Consider the following 18,115-nt stretch of genomic DNA (forward strand, 5'->3'; position numbering starts at 1 on the left):
TAACTCTCAGAGACCACATGCAGACCATAATCTTAGACCACAGATTCAACCTGTTGTTGAAATCTGGTAAAAACCATAATCTCTCGAATCATCAAGCGTTATATGACAATACATTGTTCTTGAGCCTCAACCCATCGCTGTTAAGCTTTTTTCGACTTTTCACATAGATTTTAGCACACCTTCTTGGTTTGATCAACAACCTGGAATGTGTAGTTCTAAAAATTATCCATACCCCCCTCACGGAGGAATTTTTTTAAGACACCCCCTACCCCCCCGAAATTCCAATTTTCTTCCATACAAACTCTGTGATTTTTGTTCTTCCTCTGACCCCCCTACTCTTCGGAAATTCCAAATTCCTCTGTGGGGTGGGTGTGGATGATTTCTGGAACTACACAAAATATATTTCTCGAAAGCGAATATCTAACTCTGAGTTCATAATATTAAAGAAATTATTGTTTTTTCTCCTTAGGCTCTCGAAAACGCTAAAACTCAACGCAAACCAAGCGTGCTGGCCATCCAGAAGAAAGGTGAAGAAATCATGGATCAGATCCGTGCACAAGGAACCATACCAGTTACTTTTGAACACAAATTCAAAACCTTCATTGAACGATGGGAGGCCGTCAGTAAGTTGATTGATGAGAAAAAACACAAGGCGTCCCTGGCCAGGCAGAGAAGGGATGTGGTGGACCTGAGTACTAAAGTTGAAACTGTGGTGAAGGAAGTGGAGAGGTTTTTCGATAGGCTTGGTGGAGTGCCTGATAATGAGTATGAAATCAAGGCACAGATTGACCAGTGCAAGGTAATTACTCGCCTTCTGTTCCTTTTATTGTCTTTCTCTCTTCCAACTTTTCATTTTTTTTCTTCCATTTTTTTCTTCCCACTTTTCACCTTTTTTCTTTCAACTTTTCACCTTTTTTCTTCCCACTTTTTCACCTTTTTTCTTCCCACTTTTTTTCTTGTTCTCTTTCTGCTTTGCTGTTTTTAGTTTTTCTTTCTTCGTGTTTTCGCTATAATCCCTATTTCACTCTTCCTCGTATTTTTTTCTACCATATTCTTCTTTTTTGACATTCTCTTTTTCCTCTCATTCTTTCTCTTTCTTTCTCTTTTATATTCGCCTTTACTTCAACATTATCTTATATTTCATCATTTTACATTAGTGCCTATACCACCGAATTCAATATTTTCAGTATTGATTCTACATAAAATGAATATTAAATGAAAAATAGAAATTTGAAAATATGGTAAAAAAATTCATATGATTTGAGTGATGCATCTTGAGATGTTAAGGTTTATATTTCCAATATATTAATGAGTATGATGTCATTATAGGAATTTGAGTTTGCTTCTCATCGTTTTTAAATTTCAACACTGATTACTATGAGAAAACAAATTTGCTATTCATTTTCTATAAACCCTGAGTAAGACAATGATGTCATATACAGGATATTTTGCTGTCCCAGAAAAGTTTTGTATATTTAATCATGCCTATAATGACATCACACTCATTAGTATATTGGAAGTATAAACCTTGATGTCTTCAAGATGCATCACTCAAATCATATGAAATTATTTTACCATTCAAATATTCACTCTATGTATAATCAATACTGAAAATATTGAAGTATTTTTAGTCATTATTAGATATCTTTCTAAACGACTTAAATTCCTCTTAAATATCTATTATAGAACAAACGTGACGACCTCTACAGTAACGAACGCCACCTCATCAAACTCAAAGACCTCTCCAGCAAGCTTTCCAAAGAAGACAGACAGACACCCATCTTCCAAATGTCTGTCAAGAGAATGGACGAGCGCTGGACAAGCGTCCTGTCGAAACTCGACGACCGTGAAAGACGGCTGACTTCAACCTTGGAATCAGGTCCTCCCAAGGAATACTTGAACACAATGGATACTGTTCTGATTAGTATAAAGGCGGTTGAAACCAAGTTGGGTGGAGATTTTCAGATCACTGAAGTCGACTCTTTGGAAGACGAAATACAAAAGTACAAGGTAGATAGAAAGATAAACTTTATTTTAGCAGCCCAAGGCTCAGGTTAAACGTCGAACTTCACATGAGCCGAACCTAATTGAAACAATGAACATGAATAACGTTTGACCTTAAGCTAACTCATTGAGAAACGAGTGATACAATCTTCCCTCCCCCTCTAAAAGTAGTGTTGTATTCATTTATAAATCAAATTTATAGATCAATTTCTTTGTACGACAGAGAGAATGAGAGAGGTATTAAACCCGATACCCCAGAGATGAGAGACGAGAATACCGTACCTTCCCTCTTCTGAATCCGCCCTTAAGACTCGCACAATAACTTATCCCCTGAGCTCCTCAGTGAACATTAATTTGGATATCGTTTCAAAGGTTTTTCTGTGGAATTTATTCTTTATTTCAGCAAGCGCAGACAATGCTACAGGAACAGAAGAAAAACATAGATTACCTGAACACCGCCGGGGAAAAATTTATGAAGGCACTACCTCGTCAGAAACTCGAGCAACTCCGCCTTAAACTAAATGACGTGAATAACAAATGGAAGGATGTCTCAACGGTCATTGAAAGACGTCAGACGCAGGCACAGAAGGGAATCAACCAGAACAAGCAGTTTGGTGATGAACTGAAAGAGCTGAATAAATGGATGGCGGACGTGGGAGGGTTCCTTAAGGACCAGGAGCCCGCTGCTGGGGACCCCGATACCCTTGAAGCACAGCTCGATCAGAGCGAGGTATGGTTGTATGAATACTCTATATTCTCTTTTGAGAGCTCAGTGGGAGACTGGTACGAATTTGGTCTGCATTGGATTTTGGGTAATGTGGATCAAGAAAACACCACATTTTTGGGCTCCCCTGCTCATTCGGCTTTTTACCTAGGACGTAATGTTTTCCCATTTATAGGACCACATGTCATTCCCTAGATTATCATTTTTTGCTTAACTGTTGCACAGGAGAAGACACATGAATATGGTTCTAACTCAAAGAAAGAATCTTATTAGCCATCACGGTTGTAGGAAACACTGGGTCACGTTGCCATTGCAGTGTATTGTGGGACTGTGTAAGGGAACAAAATAGATGCCATCTATCCTATCATCTATCTAATCTGTCCTCTCAAACATCTCCACAATGCACTGCAATGGCAACTAGACCCAGTTTTTCCCCACAACCTCGGAATGACTAATTCTTTAGAGAAAGACACTTTGAAAATGGGAAAACATTTTGCCGAAGCCAAAATGTCTATGTACAGACTAATGATTGCTTCTTGGATTCTCCAGGCCCTTCAAAGCGACATCACCAAACTACAACGAAAACTCGACTCCCTCAACGAAACAGGCACCTACATGCTGACCAAAGCGACCCCGGCGTACGCGCAGAAGGTGCGTGATCAACTAGATGACGTGACAATCCGATGGGACACGTTAGTGCGTCACGCAGGTCGGGTTAAAGATAACCTCCTCGCCGCACTGGAGAAGTACCAAAAACTTAACCATGACATGAAGGAGATGAGTCATTGGATCATGCAGACAGAGCGGTCTATCGCTGATGATGATAGGGATATTGCTGCTGGGGAGATTACGAGAGAGAAAATGGATCACTATAAGGTTTGTCGCTTTACTGAGATAATTGTAGAACTATGTATACACCTAATTGAAAAAATGTAGTCGGGTTCGAGAAGGTCATATCATCGAAGCTAAGAAGGATTTTGGGTACTCCGAAATGTGTATTATATTTGCTTATAGACATGTAAAAATTCACAGTAGAGCAAAGTCGGTCGACCTAGATTAACAACATGCCAAAGCCATGATGCATAAAATGCGCACAGGAAGGGAAAGGTGCAATAAGCATGAAATTAGCATAATTGTTTGTCTTCACATGCTCCCCTTCGGTCTTAGCTTTGATGATATAACCTTTTTTTGAACCCGCCAACGTTTTTTTTTCCGATTATGTGTATCTATGAATCAATCAATAGCTATGTAGAGTTAAATAACAAATTAGTTTTAGAAATATGTATATCTATGAATATCTACTCGATGATTGGTTATCTAGCTTCAAGGACTACAATTAGATTAATCAGTTTGCATACTAACCAGGACCCTTTGAAACAAAACGTAAGATAAAAAAGACTTAAGCCAATCAGGAGATAGCAAAATCAAAATGTTATAAAAAGACAGAGAAATCATATAACAAGACTTTACTGAGATATGTGGGCTTTTATCAATCATTCATGATTCCGACTCCCCTTAGTTACCGTTGTAATGTCCCACAAGCTCAACAAATTAGCTAGAGTATCTCAGAATATAAAACTCTGATCGCGGAAAATAAATCACAAATTGCTTCAATTGTTTCATGTCCTGAGAAAAGAAAAGAAAATTGTCTCGTAATCCTTGTAGTACTTATTAAAACAAATACTGTGTAGTTGTTTGTGGGACAAGATTTTAATTCCACTGGGAAAACTACTGCACGGTGATTGGTTCGCTATTGTCTGAGTTGCAACCATACATTGTCTAATTGTCATCAGGATATGTACAGCGCTTTCCATTCACACGCGCGAAATCGTACAATTTTTTTCGCGATAAACTTGGTTTTGGTGGATGTCACTCAAGTTGTCTTCACAACGTTCCATAGGCGCATGCTATTAAAATATTTGTATTTTCCCTTCCCTCTCTAAGATTGTTTTTGCGCCGTCTCCATGGCAACTTGGCTAATTTATTGCTATTCTGATTTGTTCAACAGGAGCTACAGCAAGATGTTTCCAAGAGAGCCCCAGTGGTGGTACGCATCAACACCACAGCCAATCAGCTGGCAGATCACACCAAGCAGGGATCCGCCAAACCTCTTGTGGAAAATCTTAAGAAGCTTAACAGTGATTGGTCGAGGCTTAAGAACAAGGTATAATTAGCAAAAGGTTGATTATTGGTCAGAAAGGGTTTGTTTTCACTAGATTTCAGCAACATCTTTGCTTTATCAGTTTATACACCGATACCGGAAATATGGCGACCAATTTGAATAACTATTGTTCTGCTGTGACTAGAGACTGACTAGCCTCGTTTTCACGTAGAAACACATGTATGAAAGGCTAGTCAGTCGCTAGTCAGTACAGAACAATAGTTATTCTTATAATACACTCTACAAAATTACTCAATTCTGATTGGAGAAGAGGAGTACAATTAAATCCCAAATTGTACTCTGTAGAGTCACAATTAAGGTGCTCAATTTTGTTGAGCGCATTTTAAACATAAAATCGCACAATTTTATCTTACAATTCGGAATTTATAGATACTCGTGATGTTTTGAAAGTTCTCAAATAGTCCCCTTCAAGCTTCCCTGCGCCATCTTGAAAGGTAGCCGTGCCTTTGCATCGAAGCGAGACGAGCGGTGAGCTTGCAATGATATAAACATGTGAATAATTGTCCAAGGTGTTAAAAAAAGGTCTCTAACATTGCATGCTCACCGTTCGTCTCGCTTCACTGCAAAGGCGCGGCTACCTTTCAAGATGGCGCAGGGAACTGTGAAGGGGACTATTGGACTCGCCTAAAAGGCTCGTCCAATTTTGAAAACTTTCAAAACATCACTCGTACCTATAAATTCCGAATTGTACTCGAGATCGTGAGTTTAACCAATACTAATTGGTCGCCGTATTTCGATTCGATGTATTCCCAAGGTAAAGCATTCCAAACAATTATCTCTAACCGAACGGTATCCTATAGTCGACAGTTATCAACATCAATTTGTTTGAAATAACAGAATAGGAATGTTAAGATTTTTGCGCTGACCAATTCGACAGGTGGCTCAAAGACAGCATGAGTTCAAGATCACCCAATCAGAGCTCGAGCAGTTTAATGTGGCTTTACAGAGAGACTACAAACTGATATCTGAAATTGATAAGGTGGCTGAAAGAAGCTACGACAGCCTGGAAGGGACTGAAAGCAGCCTTGAAGAGGCTCTGAGGGTAAGTAGATGCTACCACGGAAATGGTTGAAAAAATGAAAAAGAAAAATGGGAAGTGAACAAAAAATGGGAAAGAAGAATAGGAAGTGCAAAATGGAAAAAAAGATGTACAATAAAATTAGTTTGAAAGTTGATTCAGAATGAAATTTTTATGCTTGTTCTTGCTCATTCCCAGACCCTCACTCGTCACCTCAGCCTATTAAAGATGAGCGGTCCTGGATCGGTTGTCGACATCGCGAACCAACTTATCAATAAGAAAATTTCAATTACTGCGGTAACGAAGCAGCGCGACGAGTTCGTAGAACGTATGGAAGCGATGAAGAATCGCGCGGAAAGGACGAGGCAGGTACTTGAGGGTGAGCTGAACAAACGTCTACAAATGAAGAGAGATCTTGACATCATCAGAACCTGGATAACTAAGATCGAGATACTTATTACAACGAGGATTAATAAGTATGAGGAAATCGACGAACGGGAAATAAAGGTAAATAGTAGTTAATGCATCTGTTGTCGTGCCGTGCCGTGCCGTGCCGTGACGGTGCCTCGTTCCTACATTCTGATTGGTTAAGCAGTAACCTTGGCGCTGGAAGTGTCATGAAAAAACCCTCTTAAAAGATAGAGCTGTAGGTGATGATGAAATTAATGTTGGGTGATGATGGTGATGTTGCTGATGGTGATGGTGATGATGACGGTGATGATGGTGGTGTCGATGTTAGTAATGATGGAGATGTTGGTGTTGATAATGGTGTTGATGGTGGTGTCGATGTTAATCACGGTGGTGATGATGGTTGTGATGGTGATGATGATGGTGATGATAATAATGGTGGTGATGATGATGGTGGTGATGGTGATGATGATGGTGATGATGGCGGTGCTTATGGTGGTGATGATGATGGTGGTGATGAAGATGATGGTGGTGGTGGTGAAGATGGTGGCGATGATGATGATGATGGCGGTGCTTATGGTGGTGATGATGATGATGATGATGGTGATGATGATGGTGATGATGGTGATGATGATGGCGGTGCTTATGGGGGTGATGATGACGGGGTGATGGTGACGGTGGTAATGATAGTGAACATTGCTGATGTTAATATTGATAATATTTAACGATGTTTGTTATATTGCTATTCATTCTTAGACACTGAACGACGAGTTTTCATCCAATCAAGCCCTCCTCGTCTCTATAGAGAGAGCCTGCCGAGACCTCAGCCACGGTCCCAACGGAAGCATCTACGCTTCGCACCTGAGAGAACTCGATCAACTCAAGACCAAATGGACCACAATTCAAACCAAATTCACCGAGCTCAAAGACCAGCCTGTTAAGAAGCTGGGCACCGAGTTTGAAGCTTTAGTTGGAGATCTGATGTCGCGTCTGGACAAGATTCACCGTAATGTGAAGAAACTAAAGCTGGTGTCCGGAGAGCCGCGCATCATCAAGAGCTTACAGGAACAATGCAAGGTATGTTGTCATGGGAACTGTCAGAATGTAACCAATCAAATGGTGTGGGGGATTATTTTGAAGAGTGTTGCTATGGAAACGGTTGAAACATTTCTTTCTTTCTGATTGTGATTATTTTTTCTGTAATTTTTTGAATACATCTTTAGAATTATCTTTTAATTCGATAATTATTCTTCGGGTTTTTTTCCCTCCTTTCCTAAAACCCAACACGCTAAACTCCAATTCGATCTGTGAGGCTGTTATCCATGCCCTGATTTAGATCAGCCCAGAGGTTGTTTCAGGGTTCTATCTGTGAGTTAGCCATGCCCTGACTTAGATCAGCCCAGAGGTTGTTTCAGGGTTCAATCTGTGAGTTAGCCATGCCCTGACTTAGATCAGCCCAGAGGTTGTTTCAGGGTTCTATCTGTGAGTTAGCCATGCCCTGACTTAGATCAGCCCAGAGGTTGTTTCAGGGTTTGATCTTTTTGATAAAAATCCTTTGGCATTAGACACAACGAACGTCATCTTTTTCCAAATACGTCTATCCAGATAACTCCATCATTGTTCAACACAGCGTGCTTCAAACATTTAAAAATCATTGCAAAATTGTTGAAAAATCACTCGATCATTAACATCATTAATATTTGATTACAAACCTGTGAGTAGCTCATACTTTCCCATTGTTATTTCAAACGCGTAGGAAAAAACCATCCCTACCTTAACACCTAATTATTTGAAGCGAGCTCTATAATTCGACAAAAAGGGAGCGCTAAGAAAAACCTGTTACAACTTGCGACACCTCACCTTGAGGAGAACAACCCGTCTTGTCACCTTTGTCGAGGAGCCTTTGTGCAAAGTCGTCGATAAAGCACCTCAAAACTCAGGGGGAAAAACTATACGAATTCTTGGATACGAATTTAGATATTCGCTTGTTGTGTTTATTGAGAGAAGATTGTGTGTGCCTAACTGTTTTGAGGATTATTCGTCGCTGGTCGGTAAAGCTAAACAAATATGTTTACAACCTTTCGTGAGCGCCTCAAAGTCGTTACAGAGGTAAATAATCATATTTATATTTTTCGGAAAAATATTTCCAAAAAAAAAATTTTTTTTTTCTTGTTTTGTTTTTTTTGCTTTTTGAGATGTAGAAACTTCTGTTTAGAATTTAAGTAACTTTTATCGTTGCTCAGAAATCGTTTGGAGAATTTTTGGAGTCGGTGTTAAGAATAATTAGAAAAACATTCAGGTTTTTCATTTTGTTATCGTTAACAATTCATTTACTTTTTTCGTCCCAGTTATATGCATCTACTCTAAGAAGTAATTCGAATCATCTACTCTTAGATTAACCTGCTTTACATGGTCACCCTGTTATTACGAACACTTTTTGTTGTCCTAGTGATATGCTTCTACTCTTAAATGAACCTGCTTAATACGGACGCCCTGTTATTACAGACACTTGTTCTTGTCCCAGTGATATGCTTCTACTCTTAAATGAACCTGCTTAATACGGACGCCCTGTTATCACGGACAGTTGTTTTTGTCCCAGTGATATGCTTCAACTCTTAAATGAACCTGCTTAATACGGACGCCCTGTTATTACAGACACTTGTTCTTGTCCCAGTGATATGCTTCTACTCTTAAATGAACCTGCTTAATACGGACGCCCTATTATCACGGACAGTTGTTTTTGTTCCAGTGATATGCTTCAACTCTTAAATGAACCTGCTTAATACGGACACCTCTTATATTACGGACACTTGGTCATTGAATTGCATTTACTTTTAGATAAACCTCCCCTATTGTCCGTATTAACAGGGTTCAACTTATTCAACACTGTTTTCTCTTTGTAATTCAGTCGTACAAGGAGGAGTTGGTCAGCACCAGGAAGGATTTGGATCACGTGAAAAAAGTCGGGCAGCAGATCGCTGATAAATCACCTGAAGACAAGCGAGGTGGTATTGAACGAAGGATTGAAGAAGTTCAACAAGAACACAGAGAACTGGTCAACAAAGTCAACAAAAAATATGAGGTATTGGAAGCTGTCTGTCTGTCTGCGCACCTGTCTGTCTGTCCGTGCATCTCTCTTTCTGTATCTCTTTTTATGTGTATTCAGGTTCAATGTCCTATACTCGTACACATTACTAAGGGAGGGAGAGCAAGTCAGTCAGTTAATCGCCAGAGTTGCAAGGAAGACTGGTAACGACTTTGGAAAATTTGGCGGGGAAAATATTGCAAGACGCGTGTAAAGTTGTAAATTTTTAAGAATTATCGTCAGCACAGCCTGCGAATTTCCAAGCAATCTGCTTCGACTTCGTATACCTAACTCTTATATTTAACGGTTTTTTTCAAGTGTAGAACAGGATGTCTAGAACGTCCCAAGTTTGCTTCTTTAGGAAGAAAAAAAAATGACGACATTTCGGGTCACTGTCTTTGGTTTTTCTACTCGGTCGCCTTACATTTCATCCTTCCCACCTAGAGCGATAACATAGTAACAGAATTTCTCTGTTTATAATCCTATTGAAAACCAATCGTGATTCATATTTTACATATTTATAAACCCATTCCACAAATGTTTAATATATTTCATCGCTTAGACCAATCACAACTTTCCATTTCTCAGTAATAACACTAGTATGTTTATCAAAACATCTCTGTTTTTTCTGACGACGCTATCAACAAAATAATCTCACAATACCAAATTGGTCTTAAATTCCAATAAAAATCAGATACGAGAATTCGCAGAAAAATAAATTGTTCGAGGGCTTAAGCAACTCAGCGAGAGAAATTCCTAGCAATCTTTTCAGTTTATTCTAGAAGAATGCGAAATATTTTGAAGATTTTCCATATGTTTTTAATTGAAGAATCGGTTATTATTTTGCACCATGCATGATCTTGAAATCTGAGTTGCTAATTGTTTTTACTCTTCTCCTTTTCTTTTCGACTTTGTAACTCTCAAATCACCTGTCAAAAACACGACCCCAAGGTTAGATTCTGTGACATTTTCTCTGCAATAACACTAAGGTGAACCATATCTGACATTTAATTCTAAAAACACTAAATCTGTTCCCCACCGAGTTCGGGTTAAAGTGGTATGAGAGACGAACAGGCATGGACGAGGGACCAGAATTACAAATATCAACGTTCTATATCGTCCCAAGCCCTGCCAGACCTCGCAAACATATCCCAGGACGACAACAGGTTATTATTTACAATATTCGTAAAGATTTCTATAAAATACTCATTCTCATAGATTTATTATTGTTATCTGTGTTATGAGCGCGAGCATTTGTTTTGACGAGCGTCCAACCGACGTCTATTTGTTAAATTCTAGTGTTTTTCTGCTTGATTTTCTTTCGAGAAAGTAGTTTTTTACTTTATGAAAGAGAAGTCCTTATTTGGCTTGTGGTCGCGTGGAAACTTGGTTATCCTCGATTAGACTGCTCGATAACATTTATTCAAACATCTGTTGATTTTTTTCCTCACTAATTTATTTGAATAATTATAAGTCTCGCTGGATTTCTCGAGAAACTGCGCTCTTTAGGGAATTCTTGGGCCTTATCTGCGACGAATCGCACCTCTGAGGCGTGCTACAGCTAAAGGAATGCAGGAACAACGTTTTCCTATAGTGTTGATTGGTAATCTGTTTGAATGTTAACCGTATTTTCATTTTTGTGAAGCGTTAGTCATTTTAGACAAAACTGGTGTCATTGTGATATTAGTTTCACGGTACTCTTGATATTCTCACTGTGAATGGAAGAGTGTGAAATTCGTCTGGGGCAACAGATACTTTAAGTAATTTATCTGTCCGCCTTATCCTGTTTCATTCAGTAAGAATCTTCCTCAAGCTGACTTGGCCGAATTATTGATAACTGGACTTCGAAAGGATGAATAAATCACAGTCTGTCAGTGAGTCACTCTGCAAGGAAAATCATTTTTACTGTGCTTTAAAATCAATTTTTTGTTGTTGTTGGAATGTTATGAATGCTATTTTTTCAACATAGTTTTGTAGGTTATTTGTCGATTTTGTTTCTTTCGATCAAACACGATACGAGTCTTTCATTTATGGTCAACATTGAACTACAATTCGTGAATATATCTGCTAAATTTTGCGAGTAAACTTTAACTATTTTTTTCCTATTAATTTCATCGCTTTGCTTAAGAAATGTCTACAAAACATTATTCAATAATCGACGATTTTTAGCTGTTTATTTTTCAAGTTATTACGTTACAACAGGAATAATTTTAGCATAAAATTTGTAATTCTGTCCTGCAGATTTCATTTAACACCATCAAAGGTTATCGCACAATCACGAGTGCTGTTTCCGTAACCTAGGCAACGAAAGAGCACCCTCTGGAGATTTTGTTCTGTGAGAGGCACAAAACATACGATATTCTTAAACTAATAAATAAATAATGCAACCTTAAACTCTGAAATGTTCGAACAGTCAGTAAAAATCATTACAAAGGCGAGTAGTTTGCATCCCATTGAATAAAGTCACTTTGAGATTTGAATCATTAAACATTATCTTTTGTTTCTCTCGTTTTCAGAAAAAAAGAATAATTTTTGTTTTAAAAATCAACCAATGAGAAGCTATTACGTAATTTCGCGCGCTTGGAGGTAAAAACGCGGCCGCGTCACCCAAAATTCCCGCCATTTTTATTTTATTTTTGTAGTTTGTCAATTTTTCTTCTTTTTCTTTGTTTTGGTGAGTAATTTTATATAAGTTTTTGTCTGCTTTTCTTTATATTTCTTCATGGATAATTTAGGAAGGATTTTGATGAAGTAATTCAGAGTTTTAGGAATTTAATCAAGTCAAGTTTAACCTTCTAAGTGACTTAGACATCCGTGCTAGATTTTATCGTCACAAAGGTTTGCCCTGCAGTTATCAGCTGAAGCAGTGATATAGATCTCTATCTCTACTCTAATTCAACCCTTCTTCCTTACAAACTGAACGAGCCTGAAGTAAACTAAAGCGAACACAATTGCAAGACGTATTATCTTTACCTTTTGTCGTTTGTGTGAAGATCATCAGATATGAAATTTTAGCAACTCAACTTCACCCGGTTTTGTTCCTTATTTAAAATGTACTAAAATTTGTTATTTTGTTTTGGAAATTTGTTTACTTGAACTTCTCCTTCAATCACTGAATTAATCAGCCCCACAACTACTAAACACTAGACTCATTTTACTTTGCTCTTGAACTTGAATATAGTAAGCATAATACATAATAGTGGACAGTAATTCCATTGTTTTATTTTGTTTTATTTTGACTGCTGACTCCCTTATCGTACAACTTTTTTTCACGGACCAAATAAATCACTCCACTTCAGTCTTCGTAAGCTCCTGGCTCTTAGATTATTTTTGTAGGAGTTTCATGAGAGAGGTGTGCTCGAAAGCTGGCTCCAAAATTGGTATTCTATCAAGAATGAGAAACCTGGTTCCAGAGAAAACCAAATTGTACCTTCAAATCAGTTTTTTTTTTTTTTTTCTTTCTTTTTTTTTTATGTATTTCTTATAGTTATATTCGTATTTGTATTTGTATATAGATTTTATTTGCATAATTTTCTATTTTCAGTTTATAGTGTCCTCAATAAGTATATCTATGCTTAAGTTACTCGACACATAAATAAAGTTTATTATTAATATTATTATTATGTTCTTTACTGAATCGCGTTTTGTTTTACGCAGGATTTTACTGAGGCACTTACTCTCGCTGGCCGAATCGAAAATGATATGACAAGATTGGAAACATGGTTAGAAAAAACTAGAAAAGAAGCTAAACGAAGAGTGGATGCTGGTTTCCCTGAAGACGTGGACGAGGAAATTAAGTGGAACAAGGTAGGATAATATCCTGATTCCATACTTTAACAATTGTACTTTAGTTTAAAGATTTAAATTCAGGGCCGTGTCCAGAGAATCAAAGATGTTGTAACGGAAGACGATTTGCCTCTGTCTTCCGAGGTCTTTGGTTTGATTCTTGGACTCGACACCACATGAGAGCAGACTTTGTTACGTCTCTCCATTGAATTATAGGGTTTTTCCTCGGATTCTCTGTTTTTCCCCTCTGCAAAACGTAATTGCCTAAATTCCAATTCAATCTGTTAATCTGTGGGCTAGTCATAACCTGGTTGCAGCATCCTAAAAATTGTTCAAAGCGGTACAAGAGGCTGCATTAGTTTATCCCTCATTCGAAAACAACTCTCACCTACTAATCATCCCTTGACCCTGACGTGTTTCGTTCTCTGTCTCGTACTGATCGACAGGATTTTTTATTCAATACCGTAACCGTGTCGGGCCCTGTTTCGTTCTCTCTCGCGCTATGAATGGCTCAAACTTTCATTCGGTACCGTAACCGTGTCGTGCCGTGTTCTGTTGTCTCCCGCGCTGTGATTGGCTCAACAGAATTTTCGTTGGTTACCGTTACCGTGCCTATCGCTGTTGTTTTTTCTACTGCTTCTCGGCTATTCTTGGCCGTCTGGCAAGTTTGAAGGAGGTCATGATCATTAGTGCTACTCGAACAGGAAATATAAATCTGATTTACACACAACCAGCACTAGATAACCCACTAAAGAAGATGATACGCTACACACCTTGAAGGCGTGGAATCAAAACACGTTTTATTTTTTTACTTTATAAATCAAAACATTTCAATAACATCGTATCATAATCCGCTGAAAATAGTTTGTCGTTAAAGAAGGCGTTCGTCTAAATTCATCCATATTCGTGCAATTTAATTTAGGATTGTAAGACTTGTATCTTTTATCTTTTAAATCAATGCTTAGAATCTTGAACTCATCTGGTAATAGCTCTTATCGCTAGAGTGGTTTTCTTACGAGAGACAAACGATACAGCAAATTCCTAACTATACTGTAGACGTACCCTTTCGTACCCTATTAGGGACCTTAAGCTGCAGGACGGCAACGACGACGACGACAGGAATCCCTTGCAATGTTACTGTATGTCGTTTCGTATTCTTGCTGTAAGTCAGTACTGTATGTTTCCCCCATACGAAAGCTGTTCTCATAGGAAACCATTTCAGTGTTACGACATCGACATCCCACTTGTATGAGCTGATTTTACTGTGAAAGTGAGGAAATTCAGTTGCATAACGTTTTGGTTCATTTTCGTTAAATTACTTCAAAGCTATTCTCATAGGAAACCATTTCAGTGTTATGGAATGTCGTACCTTAAGTACCGTATGATTTCCACTCGTAAGAAAACCACTCTAAGATATGAACTGATTTTACTGTGATATGAGGAAATTCAGTTGTATAACTTTTTGGTTCATTTTTGTTTTACTTCAAAGCTATTCTCATAGGAAACCATTTCAGTGCTATGGAATGTCGTACCTTACTAGTACCGTATGATTCCCACTCGTAAGAAAACCACTCTACGGCATAAATTGATTTTACTATGATATGAGGAAATTCAGTTATATAACTTTTTGGTTCATTTTTGTTTTACTTCAAAGCTATTCTTATAGGAAACCATTTCAGTGCTATGGCATGTCGTACCTTACTAGTACCGTATGATTCCCACTCGTAAGAAAACCACTCTACGGCATAAATTGATTTTACTATGATATGAGGAAATTCAGTTATATAACTTTTTGGTTCATTTTTGTTTTACTTCAAAGCTATTCTTATAGGAAACCATTTCAGTGCTATGGCATGTCGTACCTTAATACCGTATGATTCCCACTCGTAAGAAAACCACTCTACGGCATAAATTGATTTTACTATGATATGATGAAATTCAGTTATATAACTTTTTGGTTCATTTTTGTTTTACTTCAAAGCTATTCTTATAGGAAACCATTTCAGTGCTATGGCATGTCGTACCTTAATACCGTATGATTCCCACTAGTAAGAAAACCACTCAAAGACATGAACTGATTTTACTGTCATATGAAGAAATTCAGTTGTATAATATTTTGGTAAATTTTTGTTTTCATAGAATACAATCAAGGAAGTAACCGGCCACTTGTCCGAAGTCCAACGTCTGACCGAAGTAGGGCGAGAACTCGTCGACTTGAGCGAGACAGGTCAACTTGAGTCCCTTGAAGATAGACTTACGCGTCTAAACAACACATGGGAGGACTTGAGTTCACTCCTAGAACACAGATTAACCCTACTTCCTAAATACAAGACTCAAATCAAAGACTTTGAAAAACTTGTGGATCAGCTGAATAGTTGGCTTGACAAGATGAGTAAGGAGCTGAACTCTTTGCATACTGAACAGCCAGAAATTGCTAAGGAGAAACTAGAGGTGAGTCTGTCGAGTGGTGCGTGTATATCACAGAAAAAAAGATCAAAAAACATCTATGAGATTTAGGAAGCCATCATGATTTTCATGATAATTTTTTTTTGAATATAATTTTCTGTTAAGAAAATCATGGATGTCTTTTAATGTGTGTGTTATGTGAGGAAATTCCAAATTACATTCAAAATGTCATTCGATTTTTAGCATAGTTGAAGTTTTTTCCCGCTCCTTTTTCTTTCATCGATATTATTATTACACGGGTGGCACAGCTATGATAGCGCTCGCCTCTTATCAATGCGACCCGGGTTCAAGTCCCGCCGGGCTCAGTGTCGTATTTGAATAGATTTAATGTTGGTTCTCACGTGTGCTTCAAGCGTTTTTCTCCGGGTTCTCCGGTTTTCGACCTCCATCGATAAAAATCAACTTCTAAATTCTAATTTGATCATGGAACGAGGGCCACAGCTTTGTTAGCCAATATACATGTGTTAAGAGTTCCGCGCTACCACTGTAATCGAATGCTCAAAGCGTCAAGAAGTGGGATCCTGGGTTATAAAAATTGCTATAATTATTTTTTATTTTTTTATCCAGCACAATTTTCATTAAATATTCAAGATCCAAATCAAATATACCAAAATATAGCATTTTTTACGACCCATGATGCCACTTTTTGATCCATTGAGCATGCGCTTTGAGTAGTAGCGCAAAACTTGATCCATTATTAAGTGTTATCCTCGTAAAAAACAAGGAAGGTCCTCTTCAGCATGCGCATCAAATGTTTTTCCTCTTTTAAGCTCAACGCCCTTGAAAATTAAATGTAAGAACATGCGTAATATGTTAATTACGAGCCTTGTATAAAACGACTGAAGAAGAGGGCCAATGGGCCTTTCTCAAAGTCAATTCGCGTAAAAAAATGAGCCAGCTCAACTAGAAACCGTGGACAGCTGTTTTTGCCTGTATTGGGCCTCGTCAGCACGGTGTATCTAGTGAGCTGGTAGAATCCCACGAAAAGTAGTACATGCCTATTACGCATGTTCTTATATGATTTCCGAGCCTATCCCACACGGCTTACCGCCTTAACTCTCATGCCCTTAAAAATGCCAAGCATTACTGAACACAAACCGTCTTTCCTACAGCTCCTGAAAGAAGAAGTCCACAAACACGAACCACAATTCCAACTCATCCAACAAAACAGCAACGAGTTCGTATCCAATGGACGTAACGTAATGGAGCCTTATAGAAGACTTCTCGATAGAAGATGGGAAGACCTTGAAGCCAAGATCTCTGATTTAGAAGAGGAATTAGACTCGGTCAAAAGGAGTCAGTATAAGAGTCGTGTAGATACCGAGGTTATAGTCAAGGAACGTAAAATGATTAGTCGTCCCGGTGTTACTGAGGAGTTAGTGCGTACGGAGGAACATGTGGGTACGGAAGCTGGGCTACCGATGTTTGAAGAGACAATTACTACCAGGACGTATGCGATGCCAGGTATGAGATGTTACTGGGGGTCGAGGGGTTTTGGTCATGGGGGTACAGAAGACGGGTAATCGATGTTTGAAGAGACAATTACTACCAGGACGTATGCGATGCCAGGTATTAGATGTTACCGGGGAGCCGGGGGGTCAAGGGGTTTTGGTCATGGGGGTACAGAAGACGGGTAATCGATGTTTGAAGAGACAATTACTACCAGGACGTATGCGATGTCAGGTATGAGATGTTACCGGGAGGCCGGGGGGTAAAGGGCATTTGGTCATGGGGGTGCAGCTATTTTAACTAAGAAGATGTATCCGGTATTAAAGGAGATGTTTAAGCCGATGAAAGGACGAAAAGGTGGAGTGGTTTTGGCAATGGCGCGATCTATGTAGTTTCGCCTTTGCAGATCGAGTGTGGAGTTTTGAGTTCTGCACACACTTTGCGCTCCTTTCGTACTAGCAGAAGCCTCATTGTGTGTACACACCTGATTTTCTTTTTCTTTTTCTTTTCTTTTTCTTTTCGAGTAATGTTATTTTTAACGAACCTGTTTTCAAACCAGTTTGAAGTCTGTTGTTATTGCTGTTTAGTATGATTTTACATTGCATTTTAATCCGCGTTATTTTCACGTTATTTTCAGATGACATTGAGATCAGGCTTGAAAGAATTATCACAGAAGTCAAGGAATTAGAAGAACTTCTTATGGACATCGAGCGCCCTAAAGAACGAAGAACCGCAAGCTACGAGATCACTGACAAAATACAGGTAACACATGTAAACTTGGTCATACTTGTAATGATTAGATGGTACCGCCTTGGTGTCTTGAATACAAGGTTTTATGATAACAGAGCGTAATCTCGCAATCTGATTGGCTGACAGCTATAATCAATAAGTGTAGCGACCCGACTCACAGCGGTGAAAGAATCATACCAACCATGCTACCCTAAGAAAGAAACAATAGGCGGGAATACGTACTTTTCAAAAATATTTATAAGC

General features: G+C 38.5%; 1 protein-coding gene across 3 annotated transcripts in view; it reads left to right on the forward strand.

Annotated features, from left to right (window-relative positions):
- Nucleotides 1–18,115, forward strand: part of LOC116295253 (dystrophin) — a 62,309-nt gene that overhangs the window by 15,897 nt on the left and 28,297 nt on the right. For all 3 annotated transcript variants that reach the window (XM_089032191.1, XM_089032190.1, XM_089032192.1), the window contains 13 exons: nt 470–799; nt 1,687–2,010; nt 2,408–2,734; nt 3,278–3,604; nt 4,737–4,892; nt 5,788–5,952; nt 6,127–6,435; nt 7,093–7,413; nt 9,245–9,418; nt 13,079–13,228; nt 15,347–15,658; nt 16,786–17,137; nt 17,760–17,884. In XM_089032191.1, coding sequence (XP_088888317.1) covers nt 470–799; nt 1,687–2,010; nt 2,408–2,734; nt 3,278–3,604; nt 4,737–4,892; nt 5,788–5,952; nt 6,127–6,435; nt 7,093–7,413; nt 9,245–9,418; nt 13,079–13,228; nt 15,347–15,658; nt 16,786–17,137; nt 17,760–17,884 — 3,372 coding nt within the window. The remainder of the gene's footprint in view (nt 1–469; nt 800–1,686; nt 2,011–2,407; nt 2,735–3,277; nt 3,605–4,736; nt 4,893–5,787; nt 5,953–6,126; nt 6,436–7,092; nt 7,414–9,244; nt 9,419–13,078; nt 13,229–15,346; nt 15,659–16,785; nt 17,138–17,759; nt 17,885–18,115) is intronic.

Source organism: Actinia tenebrosa, unplaced genomic scaffold (genome assembly GCF_029948245.1).
Source record: "Actinia tenebrosa isolate PJP-AT-01 unplaced genomic scaffold, QUT_ActTen_1.0 PGA_scaffold1__47_contigs__length_23844297, whole genome shotgun sequence".
Classification (NCBI taxonomy): domain Eukaryota; kingdom Metazoa; phylum Cnidaria; class Anthozoa; order Actiniaria; family Actiniidae; genus Actinia; species Actinia tenebrosa.